At 37.9% G+C, this 19,382-nt stretch overlaps 1 protein-coding gene across 1 annotated transcript in view; it reads right to left on the bottom strand.

Annotated features, from left to right (window-relative positions):
- GPM6A (glycoprotein M6A) overlaps positions 1–19,382 on the bottom strand; it is a 351,286-nt gene that overhangs the window by 25,872 nt on the left and 306,032 nt on the right. The window contains exon 3 of the mRNA XM_062212935.1: positions 15,348–15,504. Coding sequence (XP_062068919.1) covers positions 15,348–15,504 — 157 coding nt within the window. The remainder of the gene's footprint in view (positions 1–15,347; positions 15,505–19,382) is intronic.

Here is a 19,382-nt window from a genome sequence, read left to right as displayed (position 1 = left end):
CAAAGGCAGAAATGACTCAGAACTTAGAGACCCTATGATCAGGAAGCACCACAAAGGTAGAAGTTGACAGAGTCCAGCCTTTGTCAGTTTTCAACAAAGTTCATACATTATGATCATCTGGTTAATGTGAGGTAGAAAAAGATGCTTAGGTCTTTTCTGAGCCAGTTAGCTCTACATTTTGAATGGCTATATATGATTCTGATGGATATCCAGTGTTAAGAATTACTACTGGGAAGAACAGCATTGTGGTATAGCAAGTAAAGTCTTCACCTGCAACACCAGCATCCCCTATGGCCACTGGTTCCTGTCCCAGCTGCTCAACTTCTGACCCAGCACCCAGCTAATGGCATGGGAAAAGCAGCAAAATATGGCCAAATTCTTGGGCCCCTGTCAACCATGTGGGTTACCTGGAAGAAACCCTTGGCTCCTGGCTTTATTCTGCGGTCATCTGGGGGGAGTCGACCAACAAAGGAAAGATCTCTCTTTGTCCCTCTTGCTTTTTTCTTTGTAACTCTGACTTACAAATAAATAAATAAATCCTTAAAAAAAAAATTGGGACCAGCACTATAGCACAGTAGGTTAACCCTCTGCCTGCAGTGCCAATATTCCATATGGAGCTGATTTGAGTCCCAGCTGCTCCACTTCTTCTTCTTCTTCCTTTTTTTTTTTTTTTTTTTTTGACAGGCAGAGTTAAACAGTGAGAGAGAGACAGAGAGAAAGGTCTTCCCTCCGTTGGTTCACCCCCCCAGGTGGCCGCTGCGGCCGGCACACTGCTCTGATCTGAAGCTAGGAGCCAGCTGCTTCCTCCTGGTCTCCCATGTGGGTGTAAGCCCCTCCACTTGGGCCATCCTCCACTACCTTCCCGGGCCACAGCAGAGAGCTGGACTGGAAGAGGAGCAACAGGGACAGAACATGGCGTCCCAACCGGGACTAGAACCCGGGGTGTCGGCGCCGCAGGTGGAGGATTAGCCAAGTGAGCCGCAGCACCGTCCAGCTGCTCCACTTCTGATCGAGCTCCCTGCTAATGTACCTGGGAAAGCATTGGATGATGGCCCAAATCTTCGGGCCCCTGCACCCATGTGGGAGACCCAGAAGAAGCTCCTGGTTCCTGGTTTTGGATTGGCTCAGCTCCGGTCATTTCAGCCATTTGGGAAGTGAACCAGCAGATAGAAGACTCTCTCTCTGTCCCTCTTTTTGTGACTCTGCTTTTCAAATAAATAAAAATAAATCTTTAAAAATAAGAATTGCTACAGGAGCCAGTAATGTGGTACCCTGAGTTAAGCTATCACCTGCAATGCCAACATCCCATATGACTGCCAGTTTGAGTCTCGGCTGTTCCTCGTCTGATTCACCTCCCTGCTAATGTGCCTGGAAAAGTAGTGGAAGAATGCTCAAGTGCTTGGGCCCCAGCTATTCATTTGGGTAACCCGGATACAGCTCCTGGCTTCGGCCTGACCTGGCACTGTCCACTGAGGCCATTTGGGGTATGAACCAGCAGATGGAAGATCTCAGTCTCTCTCTCACACACTCTATCTCTCTCACTATGTGAGTTTGCCTCTCAAATAAATAAATCCTTTTTTACAAAATGTAAAAAAAAAAAGCTGTTATAAAAAAATTATATCTGTTACAAGTGTAGAAGAAATAAAAAATTTAGATGTTGATAATTAAGGTATCTAATTTTATTGTAAAAGCCAATCAAAAGTAGTTTGAATAGTGTTTGACTTTTTTTTTTTACCATGAAACAACTATTCAGATCCTGAACATCTTTTCAATATCCTGTCTGTTCATCATACTCCTTTTAAGATTCAATCAAGTTCTATCATTTCATTGTGCCTTCAATGTTGTGAAAGACTTCTGTATTCCTATTACATATCCTTTAATGTTAAGGTTTTACCATCACTTCCTCTGGGACACAGTCACCCTTTGATTGCAAACACTTTTCTTCATTTATGATTGTAAGTTTGCTTTCACTAAATTCCTCTGGATGAATACCTGAAATCTCTAAAACAACAGCAGTATCAACATTCCCATTACTGTGACATTTTCTATAAACCTAAATTCAAATTTCACTTCCAGGGTTACCATTTTTCATTTCTTGTCTGCACTTTCATCTTTGTTGGACAATTCTTCTGATTATCCTCTTGTATAAAATGTCGCCAGGTTGACAATAAAACTACATCCTTTGCTGTGAGAACAGCACTGAATAACAGACACATTCCAGGTTTGAAATAAGTAACATGACAGGTTCCTGATCCTTAAGCACATCTGTTATTTACACAGCGATCAGTGGACCAAAGAGCAAGTAAGGCACTTGGTGCTTCATTCCATTATTCATGGTTAATATGCTATGCTGGCATGCGCCGTGGCTCAATAGGCTAATCCTCTGCCTTGTGGCGCCGGCACACCGGGTTCTAGTCCCAGTCAGGGCACTGGATTCTTTCGGGGTTGCCCCTCTTCTAGGCCAGCTCTCTGCTATGGCCCAGGAGTGCAGTGGAGGATGGCCAAGTTCTTTGGGCCCTGCACCTGCATGGGAGACCAGGAGAAGCACCTGGCTCCTGGCTTTGGATCAGCGCGATGTGCTGGCCACAGTGCGCCGGCCAGGGCGGCCATTGGAGGGTGAACCAATGGCAAAGGAAGACCTTTCTCTCTGTCTCTCTCTCACTGTCCACTCTGCCTGTCAAAAAAAAAAATATATATATATATATATATATATGCTGTGCTATATAAATTGAACTGTGCAACTAAGTCTGGTATCATTTAACTAAATCATGGCCACTGAAATTTCTACCTATGGGAATCATGCACATTGAGGACTGCCTATACCTTCTTGATTATACTGACTGAGGCAGGTTTAATGCTAGATGATGAGAGAGCTCTCTAAGCACCTCAAATGCAGAACTAGTGCTTACTGCGTGTATGGCTTTCAAACCTTTGTCATTTGGAGATCAAACTTAAATGTGTTTCAGAATGATAGAGTTTTACAAATTGAGGACCTTTAAATATCTCTTAATTTGACCCTACAATATATGCAATGTGTTTGTTCTGAATTATTTCTCTCTCTTCAATTTCTGTTTGTTCATATAGCCACTTATGGTCACAGCAACATTCATGTCTGCGTTTGGTAGAATTACAGGCAGGATAAGCATAGAAACTTCCTAAAAATCTCCATCGAGGCAGTCACAGAGGTCTGCTCCACTGAAAACCAGCAGACCCCGGCTGCCATAGACCTCATTCTTCGTGTTTATCTGAACCAGCAGTTACATTTTTGCTAAGTCTTTTTTTTTCTCATTTATCAGTTTCTGAAGCAAATTCAGTTTGCTTTTCTAGGTTTACACACTGTATGACCCCAAAGTTTAACAGTTCTTCCACCTGATTCAGGATTTCTTCTCTGGAGGTCTTTAGTTCAGTAACCACACTTCCATTGATTATATGTACCTTTGGGAAAAAGCTTCCAGTCAAATACAGGCTGCCTTCCAAATTTTATGCTCAGGAAAGTGGCATCATCTAAGTTGATTACATGCAAATATCTTTTGGCTACTTTCTTTGGCATGCTAAATGAGTCACAACATGACTTCTGCAAATGCTCAAATCTGTCAATGTAAATTTTCACACGATGGAAGCAAATTGAATTGTTCCCAGAAAGCATCCTCTCAGTGCTAAATTGAAGTAAAATTGTTATTTAATGACAACTCTTACAGTCTTGAAAACCATGTGATGAGTGTAATATGTTTTATGGCACTCAGTTGCAGTATGAAGCTGGACTCCAACTGAACACAGATCCATAATTCTTGATTCTAGCTAATTTCCCCAGTTTATTTTGTCTAGAGACCTCTCTTCAGCAGATCATGTGCTGAACACCCATTACTTGAGCTCTCCTCTTTCTGGTTTGGGCAGGATCCCTCCCTTCACACAAGTCACACTTGGTGGTTTGTTTTCAAACTTGTTACCATGATACCACCCCAGGTCTCATTATTTAAGAAATGCATTTTGTATGGTTATAGGTGCCATAAATGGTAATTCTGATGGATATGGGTAAAGTAAATTGAAAATCTTTTGGAAAGTTTTCATTATACTAGATGTCATTAGGAATATTGGTAATTCAGGGGAGGAGGTCAAAATAGTAAAATTAACAAAAGTTTAGAACAAGTTGATTGCAACTCTCATGGAATATTTTGAAAGTTTCATTACTTTACTTGCAGAAGAAACTGCAGATGTGATGGAAATAGCAAGAGAATGAGAAATAGAAGTGGAGCCTAAAGTTATAACTAAATTGCTGTGTTCTCATAATAAAATTTTAACAGATGAGGAGTTGTTTCTTATGAACAATCAAAGAAAGTGGTTCCTTGAGGTGAAATACACTCCTGGAGAAGATGCTGTGACCATTGTTGACATGACAAGAAAGAACTTATATTATTACATAAACATTGTTGTTAATGCAGCAGCAAAATTTAAAAGGATTGACTGCAGTTTTGAAAGAAATTCTACTGTGGGTAAAATCTTATCAAACTGCATCACCATCAATGCTGAAAACTGATGTGTTATTTTAAGAAATTTCCACAGGCATCCCAACCTCCAGCAACCACCACCCTGATTAATCAACATCATCAACATGGAGGCAAGAAACTCCAACAAAAAAAAAGATTATATATTGCTAGAATATTGGATGATCATTAGCATTTTTCAGCAACAAAATATTTTAATTAAGATATATAAATTTTGCTATGCATAATGTTACCACACATTTAGTACACATTATATTGTAAAAATAACGTTTACGTGCACAAAAAAACCATGTTGCTCACTTTATTGTAATACTGGTTTTATTGTGGTCATCTGTTAATGATGGATACATGTTGCTTATATATTTGCACAAATCTATCTAATGTACAGGACTGAGCCATAATGTAAATTACTGACTTTGAGAAATAATGATGTATCAGTGTAGGTTCATAGACTGTAGTCAATCTACCACTCTGGTGGAGAATGTTGATAAGGAGGAAGGCCATGCATGTGGGGGCACAAGAGGGATACTGAAAATCTCTGTATTCTCTGCTCAATTTTTCTGTGAATCTGAAACTAATTTTTTGAATAAAGTTGATTCATATATTAAAAAATACATGAAAAACACATTCGTGAGTAAATATGTGTTACTACTATTTTTTTTTTTTTGTCAGGCAGAGTTAGACACTGAGAGAGAGAAAGGTCTTCCTTCCGTTGGTTCACCCCCCAAATGGCCGCTGCAGCCGCTGATCTGAAGCCAGGAGCCAGGTGCTTCCTCTTGGTCTCCCTTGCAGGTGCAGGGCCCAAGCACTTGGGCCATCCTCCACTGCCTTCCTGGGTCACAGCAGAGAGCTGGACTGGAAGAGGAGCAACTGGAACAGAATCCAGCGCCCCAACCGAGACTAAAACCCGGTGTGCCGGCGCCGCAGGATTAGCCTAGAGAGCCGTGGCGCTGGCTTAAGTTTATTGTGTGGTTTGGCTAGTAAAAATCACCAATGTCATTGCAAAATTATTAAAGATTTCAATTTCAGAAACTAAAGATAATTATATTCAAATAAAAATTTGTGAAATAGAATCTAGTTCATGAAAAAGGCAAGGAAACTTTTCAGATAGTGAAAGGGCTGAAAGAAGATGTTATTGTACACATAGATGTTTAGTATTTTACTTCATTAATACGGCCTACATTTTCTAAAGAGTGAAATAAAAATACCAGTTCATTAAAATAACAACTATATTGTTAGTTGCAGGAGATAGAAAATAAGAAAAAAATATTCAAGAATGTTTTCTTATTAAATAGTTAAGAGAACAATAAGAATCAAAAGGAGTAATTAGACTGCATGAATTAATTTTTTTTTATTATTTTTGACAGGCAGAGTGGATAGTGAGAGAGAGAGAGACAGAGAGAAAGGTATTCCTTTGCCGTTGGTTCACCCTCCAATGGCCGCCGCGGCCGGCGCACCACACTGATCCGATGGCAGGAGCCAGGTGCTTATCCTGGTCTCCCATGGGGTGCAGGGCCCAAGCACTTGGGCCATCCTCCACTGCAGTCCCTGGCCACAGCAGAGAGCTGGCCTGGAAGAGGGGCAACTGGGACAGAATCCGGCACCCCAACCAGGACTAGAACCCGGTGTGCCGGCGCCGCAAGGCGGAGGATTAGCCTAGTGAGCTGCGGCGCAGGCCATGCATGAATTAATTTTTAAATGTAGCAGGTTTATCTAACATCATATACCATACAATGACAGTCATAAAAATAACTGGAAATGCAAACTTTCTCGTTTTTTTTTTAAACATCATATTTTCCAGTTTTTTTTTTTTTCAAGTTAAAACTAATAGAAATGAGAGCATGGAGTCTTGTGACTGGATGAAGTAATATGCTAAACTTTCTGTTTTACTCAATGCTTTTACCAATGTCAGAACTGTGCCTGAAAAATAGGAGATGCTCAGAAACTGTCTGTTGAATGAATGATGGTGTGAATACAAGAATTTCTTTGGAAGAAATACACATGTGTTTATCATTGTTATTTACTGGATTTTTATACATTAACCAGACAACTAAAAATTAATAAATAGGAAAAATAAAAGCCAAGTTCTGACAATGATAAACTATTGGGAGTCAAATGTCATTGTTAATATTGACAAATCTCTCACTCTTATAAATGGTTCTACATTGTTTGGAAAAGGTCAAGAAAACTGAAAGGTTTTTTTAACAACAAAATTAAGAAGTACATGGGCATGAACTACGTAATCAAATATGGCTCCACTGAAAATATATGAATTAATGTGTTGTTAATTTTATTATATAATTATGATAAGAAATAGAAACATAGCAGGATAAGATTCTCTAATAATCATTACCCCCACAAGAAACATCAATTTGAACAGTTATCCATGCAAGAAAATATCACTGCAAGGGCAGATGTTGTGGTACAGTGTGTTAAACTATCAGTTGTGATGCCACATCCCATATTGTTAAGCAGGCTCTACTCACAGTTGTTCTGCTTCTAATCCAGTTTCCTGATAATGTGCCTGGGAAGGCATCAGAGGATGACCTGAATACTTGGGTCCCTGTCATCCATGTGTGAGACCAGGATGGAGTTCTAGGCTCCTGGCTTCAGGCAGACCCAGCTCAGCTGTTGTGGCCATTTGGGGAGTAAACAAGCAGCTGGAAGATGTCCCCCTCTCTCTGACTCTCCTCCTCTCTCTATCACTTTGCCTTTCAAATAAATAACTTAACAAATCTTACAAGAAAAGACAGCAGATGATGGCACAAGTGTTTGGGTCCCTGTCACCCTCATATTCTCTCTCTCTCTCTCTCTCTATCCCTGCACCTTTACCTCACTCTGATTTTCAAATAAATATATTTTACAAAAGATGCAAAAAATCAAGTAAATGAAAGCACCACTGAGAGCATATTCATGTGTGAATAACATGGAAGGCAGACTCTCGCCATGGATGTATTACTTCATCTAAGTAGACACTGTCAGACTACATGTGTGAAACACTGCCACTGATTAACAATTACCCTGGACTTTTCAAACCTTGGCTTATCTATTTTTCATTATTACTTGGTTTGCTAAATAACTAAAAAAATTAAGATCCATAGTTTTCAGAGAACTGCTGGGTATATTTAATTGTGGAATACATGGTATATACTTAACAAATATATATATTAATGTGATAAAAACATTATAGAATGTTGTCTATTAAGTGGAGGGAAACAATTTTGACATATGAATATGTCTCAACATCCAAGATTCCAAGATTATCATAAGACACTGCACTGGTAAGTGAGCAGTAAGCACCATGTATTATTAGAGGGTTATCAAATTTCAGATGACAAGGCACTGGGGGCATTACTTTTATTTTAAAAACTTGAACACAGAAACTTGAAAATGCCATTACCCCTAAACCAGGGTTCTTCAAACCATGACCTCTGCTACATTCAACATGATTGGCATGTATCTTATCTAAATAAAGGAGGGATTGAAACTTGCCAAAGTTTCTAAATATTTACCACCGGGTATATTTTGCCTACTCAAAGAGTATTCTGGGAGTCTGGGGAAGGGGAGGGAGAGGAAATGACTGTATGAACACATTCACCTGCTACACATCAGCTCTCCCATTTCTCAACTAGTGCTTTGCTTCCTGAACTATTTAAAGCAAAATTTACTAACAAGAAGGAAGAGTGGGGGGAAAATATAGGACAGACCCAGTGGAATCTATCACAGTGATTTGTAAATAGGGTACCCAAATGGCTGCTAGAAAAAGGTCACATTACATTAAATTAGAAATAACCTGGTAAAATAAAAATATAGATTGCTTTTTTTAAAAAATCACTTCTCATGCAACTGGAAATAAATATTCTGGGTAGAAAACTATAAAAAAGGTCATTAAATAGTAAGAACATAACTAATAGAATAAAAATTATTAATTTCTCCCTAAGCATTTTGCTTGTGATCAGAGATACCTTTTTAAAATGTAAAATTACTGAAATGCAGAAGCTCTCTTTCATTGTTCTTGGGAATGCAAAATATTACAAGCACTTTGAAAGAATTTTGACAGCATCTCAAAAAATAAGTATACTGTTCTCGTATGACGAGCTTTTGTTTTCTCTAGTATTTACCCAAATAAGGTGAAAGCTGATATCCACATAAATCTGCACACAGATGTTTATAACACTTTTACTCATAATTGCAAAACTTGGACACAACCCAGATATTGCTCAGTAGACAGATAAATTCTGGTACATGCAAGCAGTAAAATATTAGTCAATTCTAATAAGAAATGAGCTATGGGAGTGAAGATTGGTGAGATGTTGGTCAAAGGATACAAAATTTCAGATAGGTAGTTGGAATAAAACCAAAATATCTATTGTATGGTATGGTGACTATAGTTAATAACAATGTATTACTTTCTTTAAAAATTACAGAGAATACTTTTAAAATTTATCACCACAAAGAATGGTGACCATGTGAAGTAACACATATGTGGGGCAGCTCAATTTAACTGTTCCATAATATATTCATATTTCAGGACAGCATGAGTTACAGGATAAATATAATAAAATGTTGTCAATGGAAATAAACATTTTATTTTTCAAAAAAGAAATTAGCTGTCAAGTCATGAAAAGATATGGAGGAATCTTAAATACACATTGTAAATGAAAGCAGCCAGGGTGCTGTAGTGGCACAGTGGGTTGGGCCTCTGCTTACAGTGCTGGCATCACATGTAGGCGCAGTTTGAGTCCTAGCTTCCTGCTGATGGCCTGGGAGATCAATGGAGAACAGCCCAAGTGCTTGGGCCCTTGCACTCACTGGGATACCAGAGGAAGTTACTGGCTCCTGGCTTCAGATCAGCCAACTATGGCTGTTGGCTGTTGCAGCCATTTGGGGAGTGAGCCAGTGCATGGAAGACCTCTCTCTCTGTCTCTAACCCCGGTTCTCAAATAAATAAACAAATCTTTTTTAGAAAAGAGAAGCCAATCTGAAAAGCTACATAAGATGTGATTTTAACTATATGATATTCTGAAAAAAAAAAAAAAAAACAACCTGTGGAAATAGCAAGATACTGGTGCTTTCTTTTTTTAAAAAAAGATTTATTTATTTTATTTGAAAGGCAGAGACACAGAGAGAGGACACACACACACACACATAGCACTTCCATCCACTGGTTCTCTTTCCCTTCTCCTAAATACATATCAAAAGCCCTTTTTAACTCAACTTGTTAGTAGCTAAAAGTTCTGTGTGCCGAAAATGTATTGTGCTCGACTTAGGTTTATACTGGTCAACAATACTTTTCTACCTCCTCTCTGCATAAAAACATAAGATACATATATGTTCATGAATAAGACTATCCTGAATTTGTTTCTGTACATGTCTCCTATGATGTATTCTGAGTAGACTTGGGACTCCCAAAGGGGTAAGGATGTCATTCTGATCCTTTGTACATCATTGATAGTATGCCACATTGATTTTTGTAACAGATGATGAGAAAATTGAGCCAGACAGTTGAATTTTTCAATTGAAAAAAAATAAAATTCAAATTAAAACAAACTTTTCCACTAGAAATCAGAAAATAATTAATGTTTTTATATATTCTTCCTATGATTTAAGTACTAGCATAGTTAATACATCAGCAGTTAACCTGAGATTGCTTTACTATCTTAATATTCATTGGGTTCAGTTCTGAGACAGATATGTGATCTACTTCAGACACTTGAAGTGAATAAAATACTGGTTCTTTGTTCTTCAAGAAGTGCATTTCAACCCTTATTTTTAATTATTACCACAATGCTTTAAGCATATTACATTCCCTCCTCCTTTTTTACTTCTACTGAGAAACCAGTGTTAAACTCTGTTGTTCTAATCTGAATAATGTGATGCTATCATCTGCATAGTGAGTTTATCCTCACAAAATTCAAACAGTGAAATTCTGCCCCGAATTTCTCAGAATGTGACCTTACGATCTTTACAGAGGTGAAGAAATAAAAAATGAAACCATCAGGATAACCTCTACTTCAATATGGCTGCTATAATTATTAAACAAATGAGAAATTTAGACACATACATGTTTATAAGGAGAAAACCATGTGAACATGAATGTAGTGACTGGGGTGCTTCTACAGGACAAGGAATGCCAGAGGCTACCACAGCCTTTAGAAGCAGAGAAACAGAATAGATTTTCTTCACAGCACTCAGAAAAGAAACAAAATCCTGTGACAGCTTGGTCTCAGACTTCTGAGTTATAAAACTGTGAGAAGGTAAATTTCTTCAAGTCAACCAGTTTGTGATATTTTATTATAGCAGCCCTAGCAAACTAACACATAATGTTTCAAGTTCTTATTGTTCTATTTAACTCTTAGAGCATATAGATTAACCTCCATAGAGAGTAGCAAGTTTAAGAAATCTGCTACTTCAAAAGTGTTGCGATTAATGATCAAAGTGGTCATGGGAAAATTTTAGAAGAAAATGAGGAGTACGTACAACAAATGTCCTAGGATTTCAAAATGTAATACACTGAGTATTTCCCAAGTTAAAATACAGTATTTTTTGGTTTAAAATTGTTAGAAGAAGTATTTCTTTTTTTTAGAAGTATTTCTATATTAATTAAGCTTAACAAATTTATGTTTAATGCATTCAATAGCATTTGTTGAATTTACTCACCTTTTTATCATTTAATATTTATTATAAATAAAATTGTTAAATATTTTCAATAATTCTTCATATGATGTTTCAGTAAAGAGTTAACAATTTTTACCCCCATAGTGAACATTGAGATTTTGTGTTTTATGTGTTTCACATTCTGGATTTCGAAAGACAACATTAAAATTTCGAAATAATCTTAAATTGGCCTTGATAATGCATAAGAAGAAACATGTACTGCAGATCAAATCACATTTTCAAGAGTATCCGTTAAGTAAAGAGCATATTGATTAGCATCCTCTGTTTAGGGCTTTAAATTAATTTGCACTTTACTGGTTTAGCCTCAATGAATAACCACTTTCTTCTTTATGTAGTGCAAAGAAACAGAAGCAGAATAACAATTTTGTTAGTGTTAGTTCAGAAGCATTTTCATATTACATAATTGTTGCAAAAGAAATTTATTCCACTCTTTAATATAATTTATATACCTCATAGAATTCATTTATATAACTTCAAAATATAGACAGTTTTTAAAGTTAAGGAATACAGATGCATTAGTAAGTTTCTTGCTACTATCACGAACTACCTGAGGCAACTAACTTTTAAAAGAGAAATGGTTAGCTCAGAGTTTTAGAAGTTCAAGTCCAAGATTGGGAGGCCTCATTGCCTCTGGTGATGGTGCCTGGGTGGCAAAGTCTCAACGTGGCAAAGTGAATCACAAATCCAAAGACAGGATCCACGTGTATCTACCTGTCTATGTGTTCTTTCATAAAGCTTCAGCAATTTATCATGCGGATACTATCCTGCAGGTCCAGTTAAACCAATCACTTCTCAAATACCCCATCTCTAAACACCATAATTGTATTAAGTTTTAACCTTCTTAGTATCATTGCCAGTAGACTTTGGGGACTCTTGGAGATGAGATGAACATAATTTTCATTATGAGATGTATATGAATCTTTGGGGTCAGGTGCAGAACTGCTATGGTTCGCCTATTAGTTTGGATGTTTTGCCCATGTGTTGAAGTCTTGGTCCCCAAGGGGGTGTTATTGGGAGGGTGGAAACTTTAAAGGGTGAGGCATAGTGGGAGGTCTTTAGGTCATTGGGGTGGGTCTTCAGAAAGCATGTTCTGTCAATAGGGTTGTTATAAAAGCCTGAGTTTGGCCCAACCATTCATTCTGCTTCCTGTCTTGCCATATGATCTCCCATGCACTATACCATCCATCATTCTCATCAGAGACCAAACCAATGGGGCCACCTGGTCTTGCACTTAAACCCCAAAACTCTGAGCTAAATAAACATTTTCCATTTGTAAGTTAGTCGTCTCAGCTATTTCACTGTAAAATGAAAAGCTAAGATAACAGACAAAACAGGCTAACAAGTTAACTTAGCGAGTATAAGTTATACTGTAAGATACACCTTCCCCGACAAGCACACAAACAGACAAGATATAGAAGGGAAATAGGGAATGAAGGAAGATAAGTATTAGGAAAGAGCAGAAGATAAATCTTTCTCTTCTCTTTTGCCCCCTCCATAAAATTCCACAGAGCTACATGCAATGAGGGTGATGGGGGAGGAAGATCAAGGAGTGTTGCAGCACTGGCTGTAGCCAGTGAAATTTAATTCTTGGTCTTAGCTCTAATCAAATTTGGGAAAGCAGTGTTGAGGTAGACAGGACTTGAGCTAGAGTTCTCATCCACTGCATTGCTACTTCTTCATAATGCAGGAGAAGGTAGCTTCTATCTCTGCCTCAGTGCTGCTCATTCCTTGGGTGGCACATGGAGCATTTTTTAAAAAGATTTATTTATTTATTTGAAAGGCAGAGTTACAGAGAGACAGAGGCAGAGAGAGGTCTTCCACCCACTGGTTCACTCCTCAAGTGGCTGCATACTAAGCCAGGATCCAAGAGCTTCTTCCAGATCTCCCATGTGGGTACAGGAGCCCAAGTACTTGGTCCATCTTCTACTGCTTTTTCAGGCCATAGCAGAGAGCTGAATCAGAAGTGGAGGCGCAGCTGGGTCTTGAACGGGTGCTTATATGGTATGCTTGCATTGCAGGTGGCAGCTTTATCTGCTTTGCCACAGAGCCGGGCCCAGATGGAGTATTAAAAGGGTGGCTGGGGGCAACAGGGTGGCCTTACTCCATGCTTACTAGACTCTGGAGGAGCCCACACAGCTGCTGCCACTCTTTTCATCTGCTGAGTGGGACTGATGACAATTGCAATTATTATATAAAAAAAGTGGCTTCTATTTTGCTTTAGAAATTCTTATTTGAGATAGTTAAATGATGACTGAGTGACAGCCAGATAATTAACTATATGTGGATATGCATTTTCTCCTGCAGTGTTGTTTGTTTGTTCCATTATGATGCAATCTTGCAATCCTCAATGAAACAATGAAATTGACAGTACTTGTCCTGGTAAAAGATTATTCTGTAATGGCAAAAATGTGCTTATCAAGCCCTTCCTCTTAGCTCTATTTCACTAATGCTTCAGCAGCATGGACTCTAAGCTTAAATGAGCTTTAGAGATAACAGTCATTTTGTAAGTGAGTACACTGTAGTCCAGAAAATTTAAATGACTTGCTAAAGCATGCTATGGAATTAAAATGATACCATCCAAATTATAAGAAAAAGTTCATTATTAGTTGAATTCACTATACTGTAATGGCAGAATATAAAGGAAGCTAAAATCAAAACTTAGTTTTTTCAAAAGGTGTATCTATTTATTTATTTATTTGACAGGAAGAATGGACAGAGTGGGAGAGACAAAAAGACCTTCTATCCACTGGTTTACTCCCCAAATGGCTGCAAGAGCCAGCACTGAGCCAGGCTGAAGCCAAGAGCCAGGAACTCTAGCCTGGTCTCCAAGGTAGGTTGAAGGGACCCAAATACTAGGGTCATCATCCACTGCCTTCCAAGGAGCATTAGCAGGAAACTGAATTGGTAGGGGAACTTCAACCTGGAACTCTGATATAGGATGACAATGTAGCAAGCAGAGGCTTAATCCACTGAGCCACAACTCTGGTCCATTGTCTTTTTTATAGAGAAACTGCTTTGAACAGACTGAATCTTGACTTACTGAAGAGTCATAATTTTTTTTTATTAATCCAAGATTTTTATGTATTTAGCTTCCTCTACATCTGTAATTTTGATATCAATGATACAATAATTGAGTTGATAAGGGCCAGCTTAAAGGTTTTCAGTTCCATTATTGAGATTCTAGTTTTGTTCACATTCATGTATTTTACCTCTTCAAATATTACCACAAATGTTGTGTTAACACATAAATAGACAAGTCTTAAAAAAAATTATTCCGGCAGAGCCAACTACACTTACACCAAACTCATGCAAAATATGATACCCAATTATTATCACTTCTGACACGAAGCAGCATAACAGAATTTATGATAAGCTAGTAAACATATGTGTGTTGGTTGATGTATATTTGAATATTTCCAAGATGGACTTAATTTATATCTTTTCTTATTTGAAACAGTTTACTTGATATGAGTTAAGTACTACAATTAAATACATGTTCTTATATAATGTAAGAAAAAAATAAAAACATATCAACATTGGAAAATTGAAAGTTTCATTACAGGAAAACAGTTCTGTCTTAAAATATGGAAGCACATTCAACCACAATGTATTTCATTTTCGACACTCATACATTAGTAGAAACATCTGCACTGTTTTCACTGCATTGGTCTCAAAGTATGACTGTAAACTTGATTTACTATTAAATGTCAAATCAATGAAGATTTAAGGCCAAAATGAATATGTCTTATCTTAAGCCAACAGAAAACAGGCATAGTTGGTCCCAAGTTTATAGTAAAATATGGAAATGTGTTGTTGAAGGGATGGGAGGGACAGACACATTTATTGCCTATAAATTGCAGATTGATTTTTCTGTTACTTTTTATGAGACTCAAAAAGCCATTTGAAATAATTATAAATCAACCAACAGTTCTGCTCTCTCTACAAACAAAACTAGTTGTGCTCCATATGCTTTGAGAATTTGAAACTGAATTTTCACAAGTAATCATCCTAATTTAGAAAATAATATTATCAAGGTTTAAGATAGCAATCACAGAAGTGATTGTTACTATGTTAAACAAAACATTAATTCTTAGCAAATCAAAGTTAAAACCTGGGTGCTATTGAAATAAACCCACATTAAACACTGAATATAGAGAAATAACATACCCAGGCGCTCACACATCTGCCGCAAGTGGTGATTTTGAAATCTCCATAGAGATCTTTGATGGCTCCAGTTGTGAAGAAACCTTCCACCATCAGCAAAATGCCATACACAAAGAATGCAGCTGCGATGCCATAGATCACATACTTAAAGATGTCAATCCTAGAGGAGAAAAATGATTTATTTCAGTAACTTTTTACTGCTGGTCTGCAGAAGTTGATTCTCATATGCTCAAGGTTCTTTTAGTATAAATTTACAGAATGTGTTCATAAAGGAGTTTGGACTTTAAATATTTTACCTTATGTGTTTAATGTTTGTGATAGTAAACATTATGTGATATTAAACATGTTTGTGATATTAAACATTGTGTACCTAATGTTTGTGATATAAATTTTGCTTTGCCACTTTCAGTATTTTTTGACTACACCACTGTAGTCTTGGTAAACAGTGATTTATACTTCCATAGGCGTTTGCTTAGATGCATTTGATAAATAGAATAATCGCTATTAATTTTTCTAATTAGAGCAAAATAACAAACATAAATACATTTTTAAAGTTTTAAAACTCATATTAAGGGTTAGCACTTTTGCATAGCAGGTTAAGCCGCCACCTTTAGCACCAACATTCTTTATGGGCACTGCTCCACTTCTGATGCAGCTCTTAGCTAATGAACCTGGGAAAGCAATGGAAGATGGCCCAAGTGTTTGAGCCCCTGCCACCCAAGCTCCTGGCTGCTGGCTTCCACCTGACCCAACTCCAGCCACTGTAGCCATTGGGGAACTGAACCAGCTGATGGAAGATCTCTCTCTCTCTCACTCTCTCTCACTCTCTCTCTCTGTCTCACACTCACTGTTTCTCTAACTCTGGTTTTCAAATAAAATAAATAAATCTTTTTTTAAAAAAAGAACCTCATTTAATTGGAGAAACAATCTTTGTGGTTAATAATTTAGTCATTTTATATATAATGATATACATTCCATATCTGTCCTCATAGTCAATTATAATTGAGTTTTACTTCATAACTATCATAAAATGTCACAAATGTTTACTGTTGCTGACAATGTCAATAAATTAAATATATACTTTTGGAGAAAACTGCAACTTTCACAATCAGGACTTCTAGGCAGAATCCTTAAAAGATATTATATGGAACTGGGCCTGAGCAAAATTACAGGTAATTCGAATGAAAGAGGCATGAGAAGGTAATCTTTTCACACAACTGATTACTTAATGGAAAAAAATAACCATGTTGGTAAACAAAAACACTTATAAGAAAATATAAATGTATGCACACACTGGTAATGATACACAGATGATAGAGTTTTATTAGATAGTCAATTTTATTTTTATAGCTCTGTAGAATATGAATATTCAGTGGAATTTGAAAGAACAATTAGTATATTTATGAGTTATGATTCCATTTGCATTTCCAAGTTTTGAAAACATGCATTCCCTACTTATGCCCCAAATAATAAAATGTAAAACTGCAAGGTGGTGTGTGACTGTTGTGGCACAGCAGTCAAGCTGCTGCTTGGGATGCCTGCAGTCTGCATATTGCAGAGCCGAATTCCAGCCCAGCTACTGGACCTCCAAACCAGATTCCTGCTACTGGGCACCCTGAGAAGCAGCAGATGGTGATCCAATAACTGGGTACCTGATACCCACATAAGTGATCAGGTGGAGTTCCGAGCTCCTGGTTTTGGCCTGCCCTAGTCCGTGCCAGCTTCCTATTGCTCCCCCGGCTTTCAAATAAATACAAATAAATAAAACTCCTTTAAAAGATGTATTTATTTATTTGAAAGGCAGAGTTATAAAGGCAGAGAGAGAGTATTTCTGCTGGTACCCTCCCTAGGAGTTGCGCCGATCCAAAGACAGGAGCCAGGAGCTTCTTCCATGTCTCCCAAGTGGATGCAGGGGCCCTAAGGACTTGGACCATCTTCCACTGCTTTCTCAGGCCATAGCAGAGAGCTGGATCAGAAGTGGAGCAGCCGGGTCTCAAATTGATGGGATGCCAGCACTGCAGGCGGCAGCTTTACCCGCTATGCTACAGTGCCAGCCTCACAAATAAATAAAACTTTTTAAAAAGAATTATAGGACTATTTATAATCATCGTTGTGGTTTATAGTTACAGAAAATCCCATTAGAATTTATTGCTAAATACCATAACCAGTGAACACTGAGTCTATAAGTCACCTTAGGTAGTAAGGTCATTTTACAAATACATATTCTTCTAATTCATGATCGTGGGTACCATAATTTAAATGTGGTTTGTTCCACAAGGGCTTATGTGTTAGTGGCTTGGCCCTCAGTTTAATGATGTAGAGGTGGTATGAAGTCTTTAGGAGATGGTACCTGTTGCGAGGTCCTTAGGTCAACTGAGGTCACATCCCTGGAAAAGGTCGTAGGGTCCCAGCATCTCTGATTCTCTGCTTTAAGGCAGGGTGTTTGCTGAACTCCTTGATAGTTTTATTTTATAGTTAGTATCAATAGGATGTTTTCTTGATTTGTTTTTCAGAGAGCTTGATAGTGGTTTGTAGAAACATTACAGATTTTTAATTTTAATTAATTTTTAATAATTTATTTATTTGAAAGGCAAAGTTAGAGAAGAGAGAGACAGAGAGAGACAGAGAGAGAGAGAGAATCTTCCTTCATCTGGTTTACTCCACAAATGGCTGCATGGCTGGAGCTAGGCCAGGCCGAAGCCAGGAGCCAGGAGTTTCTTCTGGATCTCCTGTGTGAGTTCAGGGGCACAAGGATGTGGGCCATCTTCCACTGCTTTCCCAGGCCATAGCAGAGAGCTGGATCAGAAGTGGAGCAATTTATCTATATGATCAATTCCATACTTAATATGATCACTTTATCACATAAGATGGGGTTACTGCCACCCAGCTAAATGGGATTTGGAGTCCCATGGCAAGTTTTTAGCTTCACCCTTAGGGGGTTAGTCTGTGGGAATGTGTGCCGATTTGTACAGCTCCTCCCTCTCTCATTCCCACTCTTATTTATTTATTTATTTATTTATTTGAAAGGCAGAGTTACAGAGAGGCAGAGACAGAGAGAATGCGGACTTCCATTGCTGATTCACTCCCCAAATGGCCGCAACAGCCAGAACTGGGCCTATCCAAAGCCAGGAGCCAGGAGCTTCTTCCAGGTCTTCTATGCCCACTCTTTTTTTAACTGGGATCTATTTTCAATTGACCTAGTACATCTATGATTAATTCCATGTTAAGTAAAGAGTTCAACCAATGGTATTAAGTAGAGAAAAACAACGAAAACAAATAAATAAAATGAAATAATAAACTGTTCCTAGACAATCAAGATGAGGGCTGTTCAAGTAATTGCTTCTCATGGTGTCAGTTTCACTTCTACAGGTTTCCTTTTAAGTGCTCTGTTAGTTGTCACAGATCAGGGAGAACATATGGTATTTGTCCCTTTGCGACTGGCTTATTTCACTAAATATGATATTTTCCAGATTCATCCATTTAGCTGTAAATGACCGGATTTCGTTTTTTTTAACTTCTGTGTAGTGTTCCACAGAGAACATATCCCATAGTTTTTTTTTTTTTTTTTTTATCCAGCCTTCTGTTGATGGACATTTAGGTTGATTCCATGTCTTGGCTAATGTGAGTCAAAGGGATCACATTAGTAAGACCAAGTGCTTGTTAATAACAATAGATAAAATTACAAAGGAGAGAAAGCTCCAACATGGCAAACAGTCCACATAGCAGACTCACAGAATGACAAACACCCTAAAGAGCACTCTGACCTCAGAATCAGCCCTAAGGCATTCAGATCTGATTGAAAATATCATGAAAGCATTTCAGGCATGGAAAGCCAAGATAAAACAGTTGTGCATGAAAGATCTCTGTGAGTGAGACCCCAGTGGAAAGAAGGGGCCATCAAAAAAGGATGTACTTTTCTCTGAAGGGAGGTGAGAACTTCCACTTTGCATATGGCCCTGTCTAAAAACTGATGGAGTTTGTGGACTCAAAAGGCTTTCATAGCCTTGGCAGCTCATATCAAGAGCATCGGATGATCAC

Source organism: Lepus europaeus, chromosome 16, assembly GCF_033115175.1.
Source record: "Lepus europaeus isolate LE1 chromosome 16, mLepTim1.pri, whole genome shotgun sequence".
Lineage (NCBI taxonomy): Eukaryota > Metazoa > Chordata > Mammalia > Lagomorpha > Leporidae > Lepus > Lepus europaeus.
Note: the sequence above shows the minus strand (reverse complement) of the source record. Positions and strands in the feature narration are given on the sequence as shown.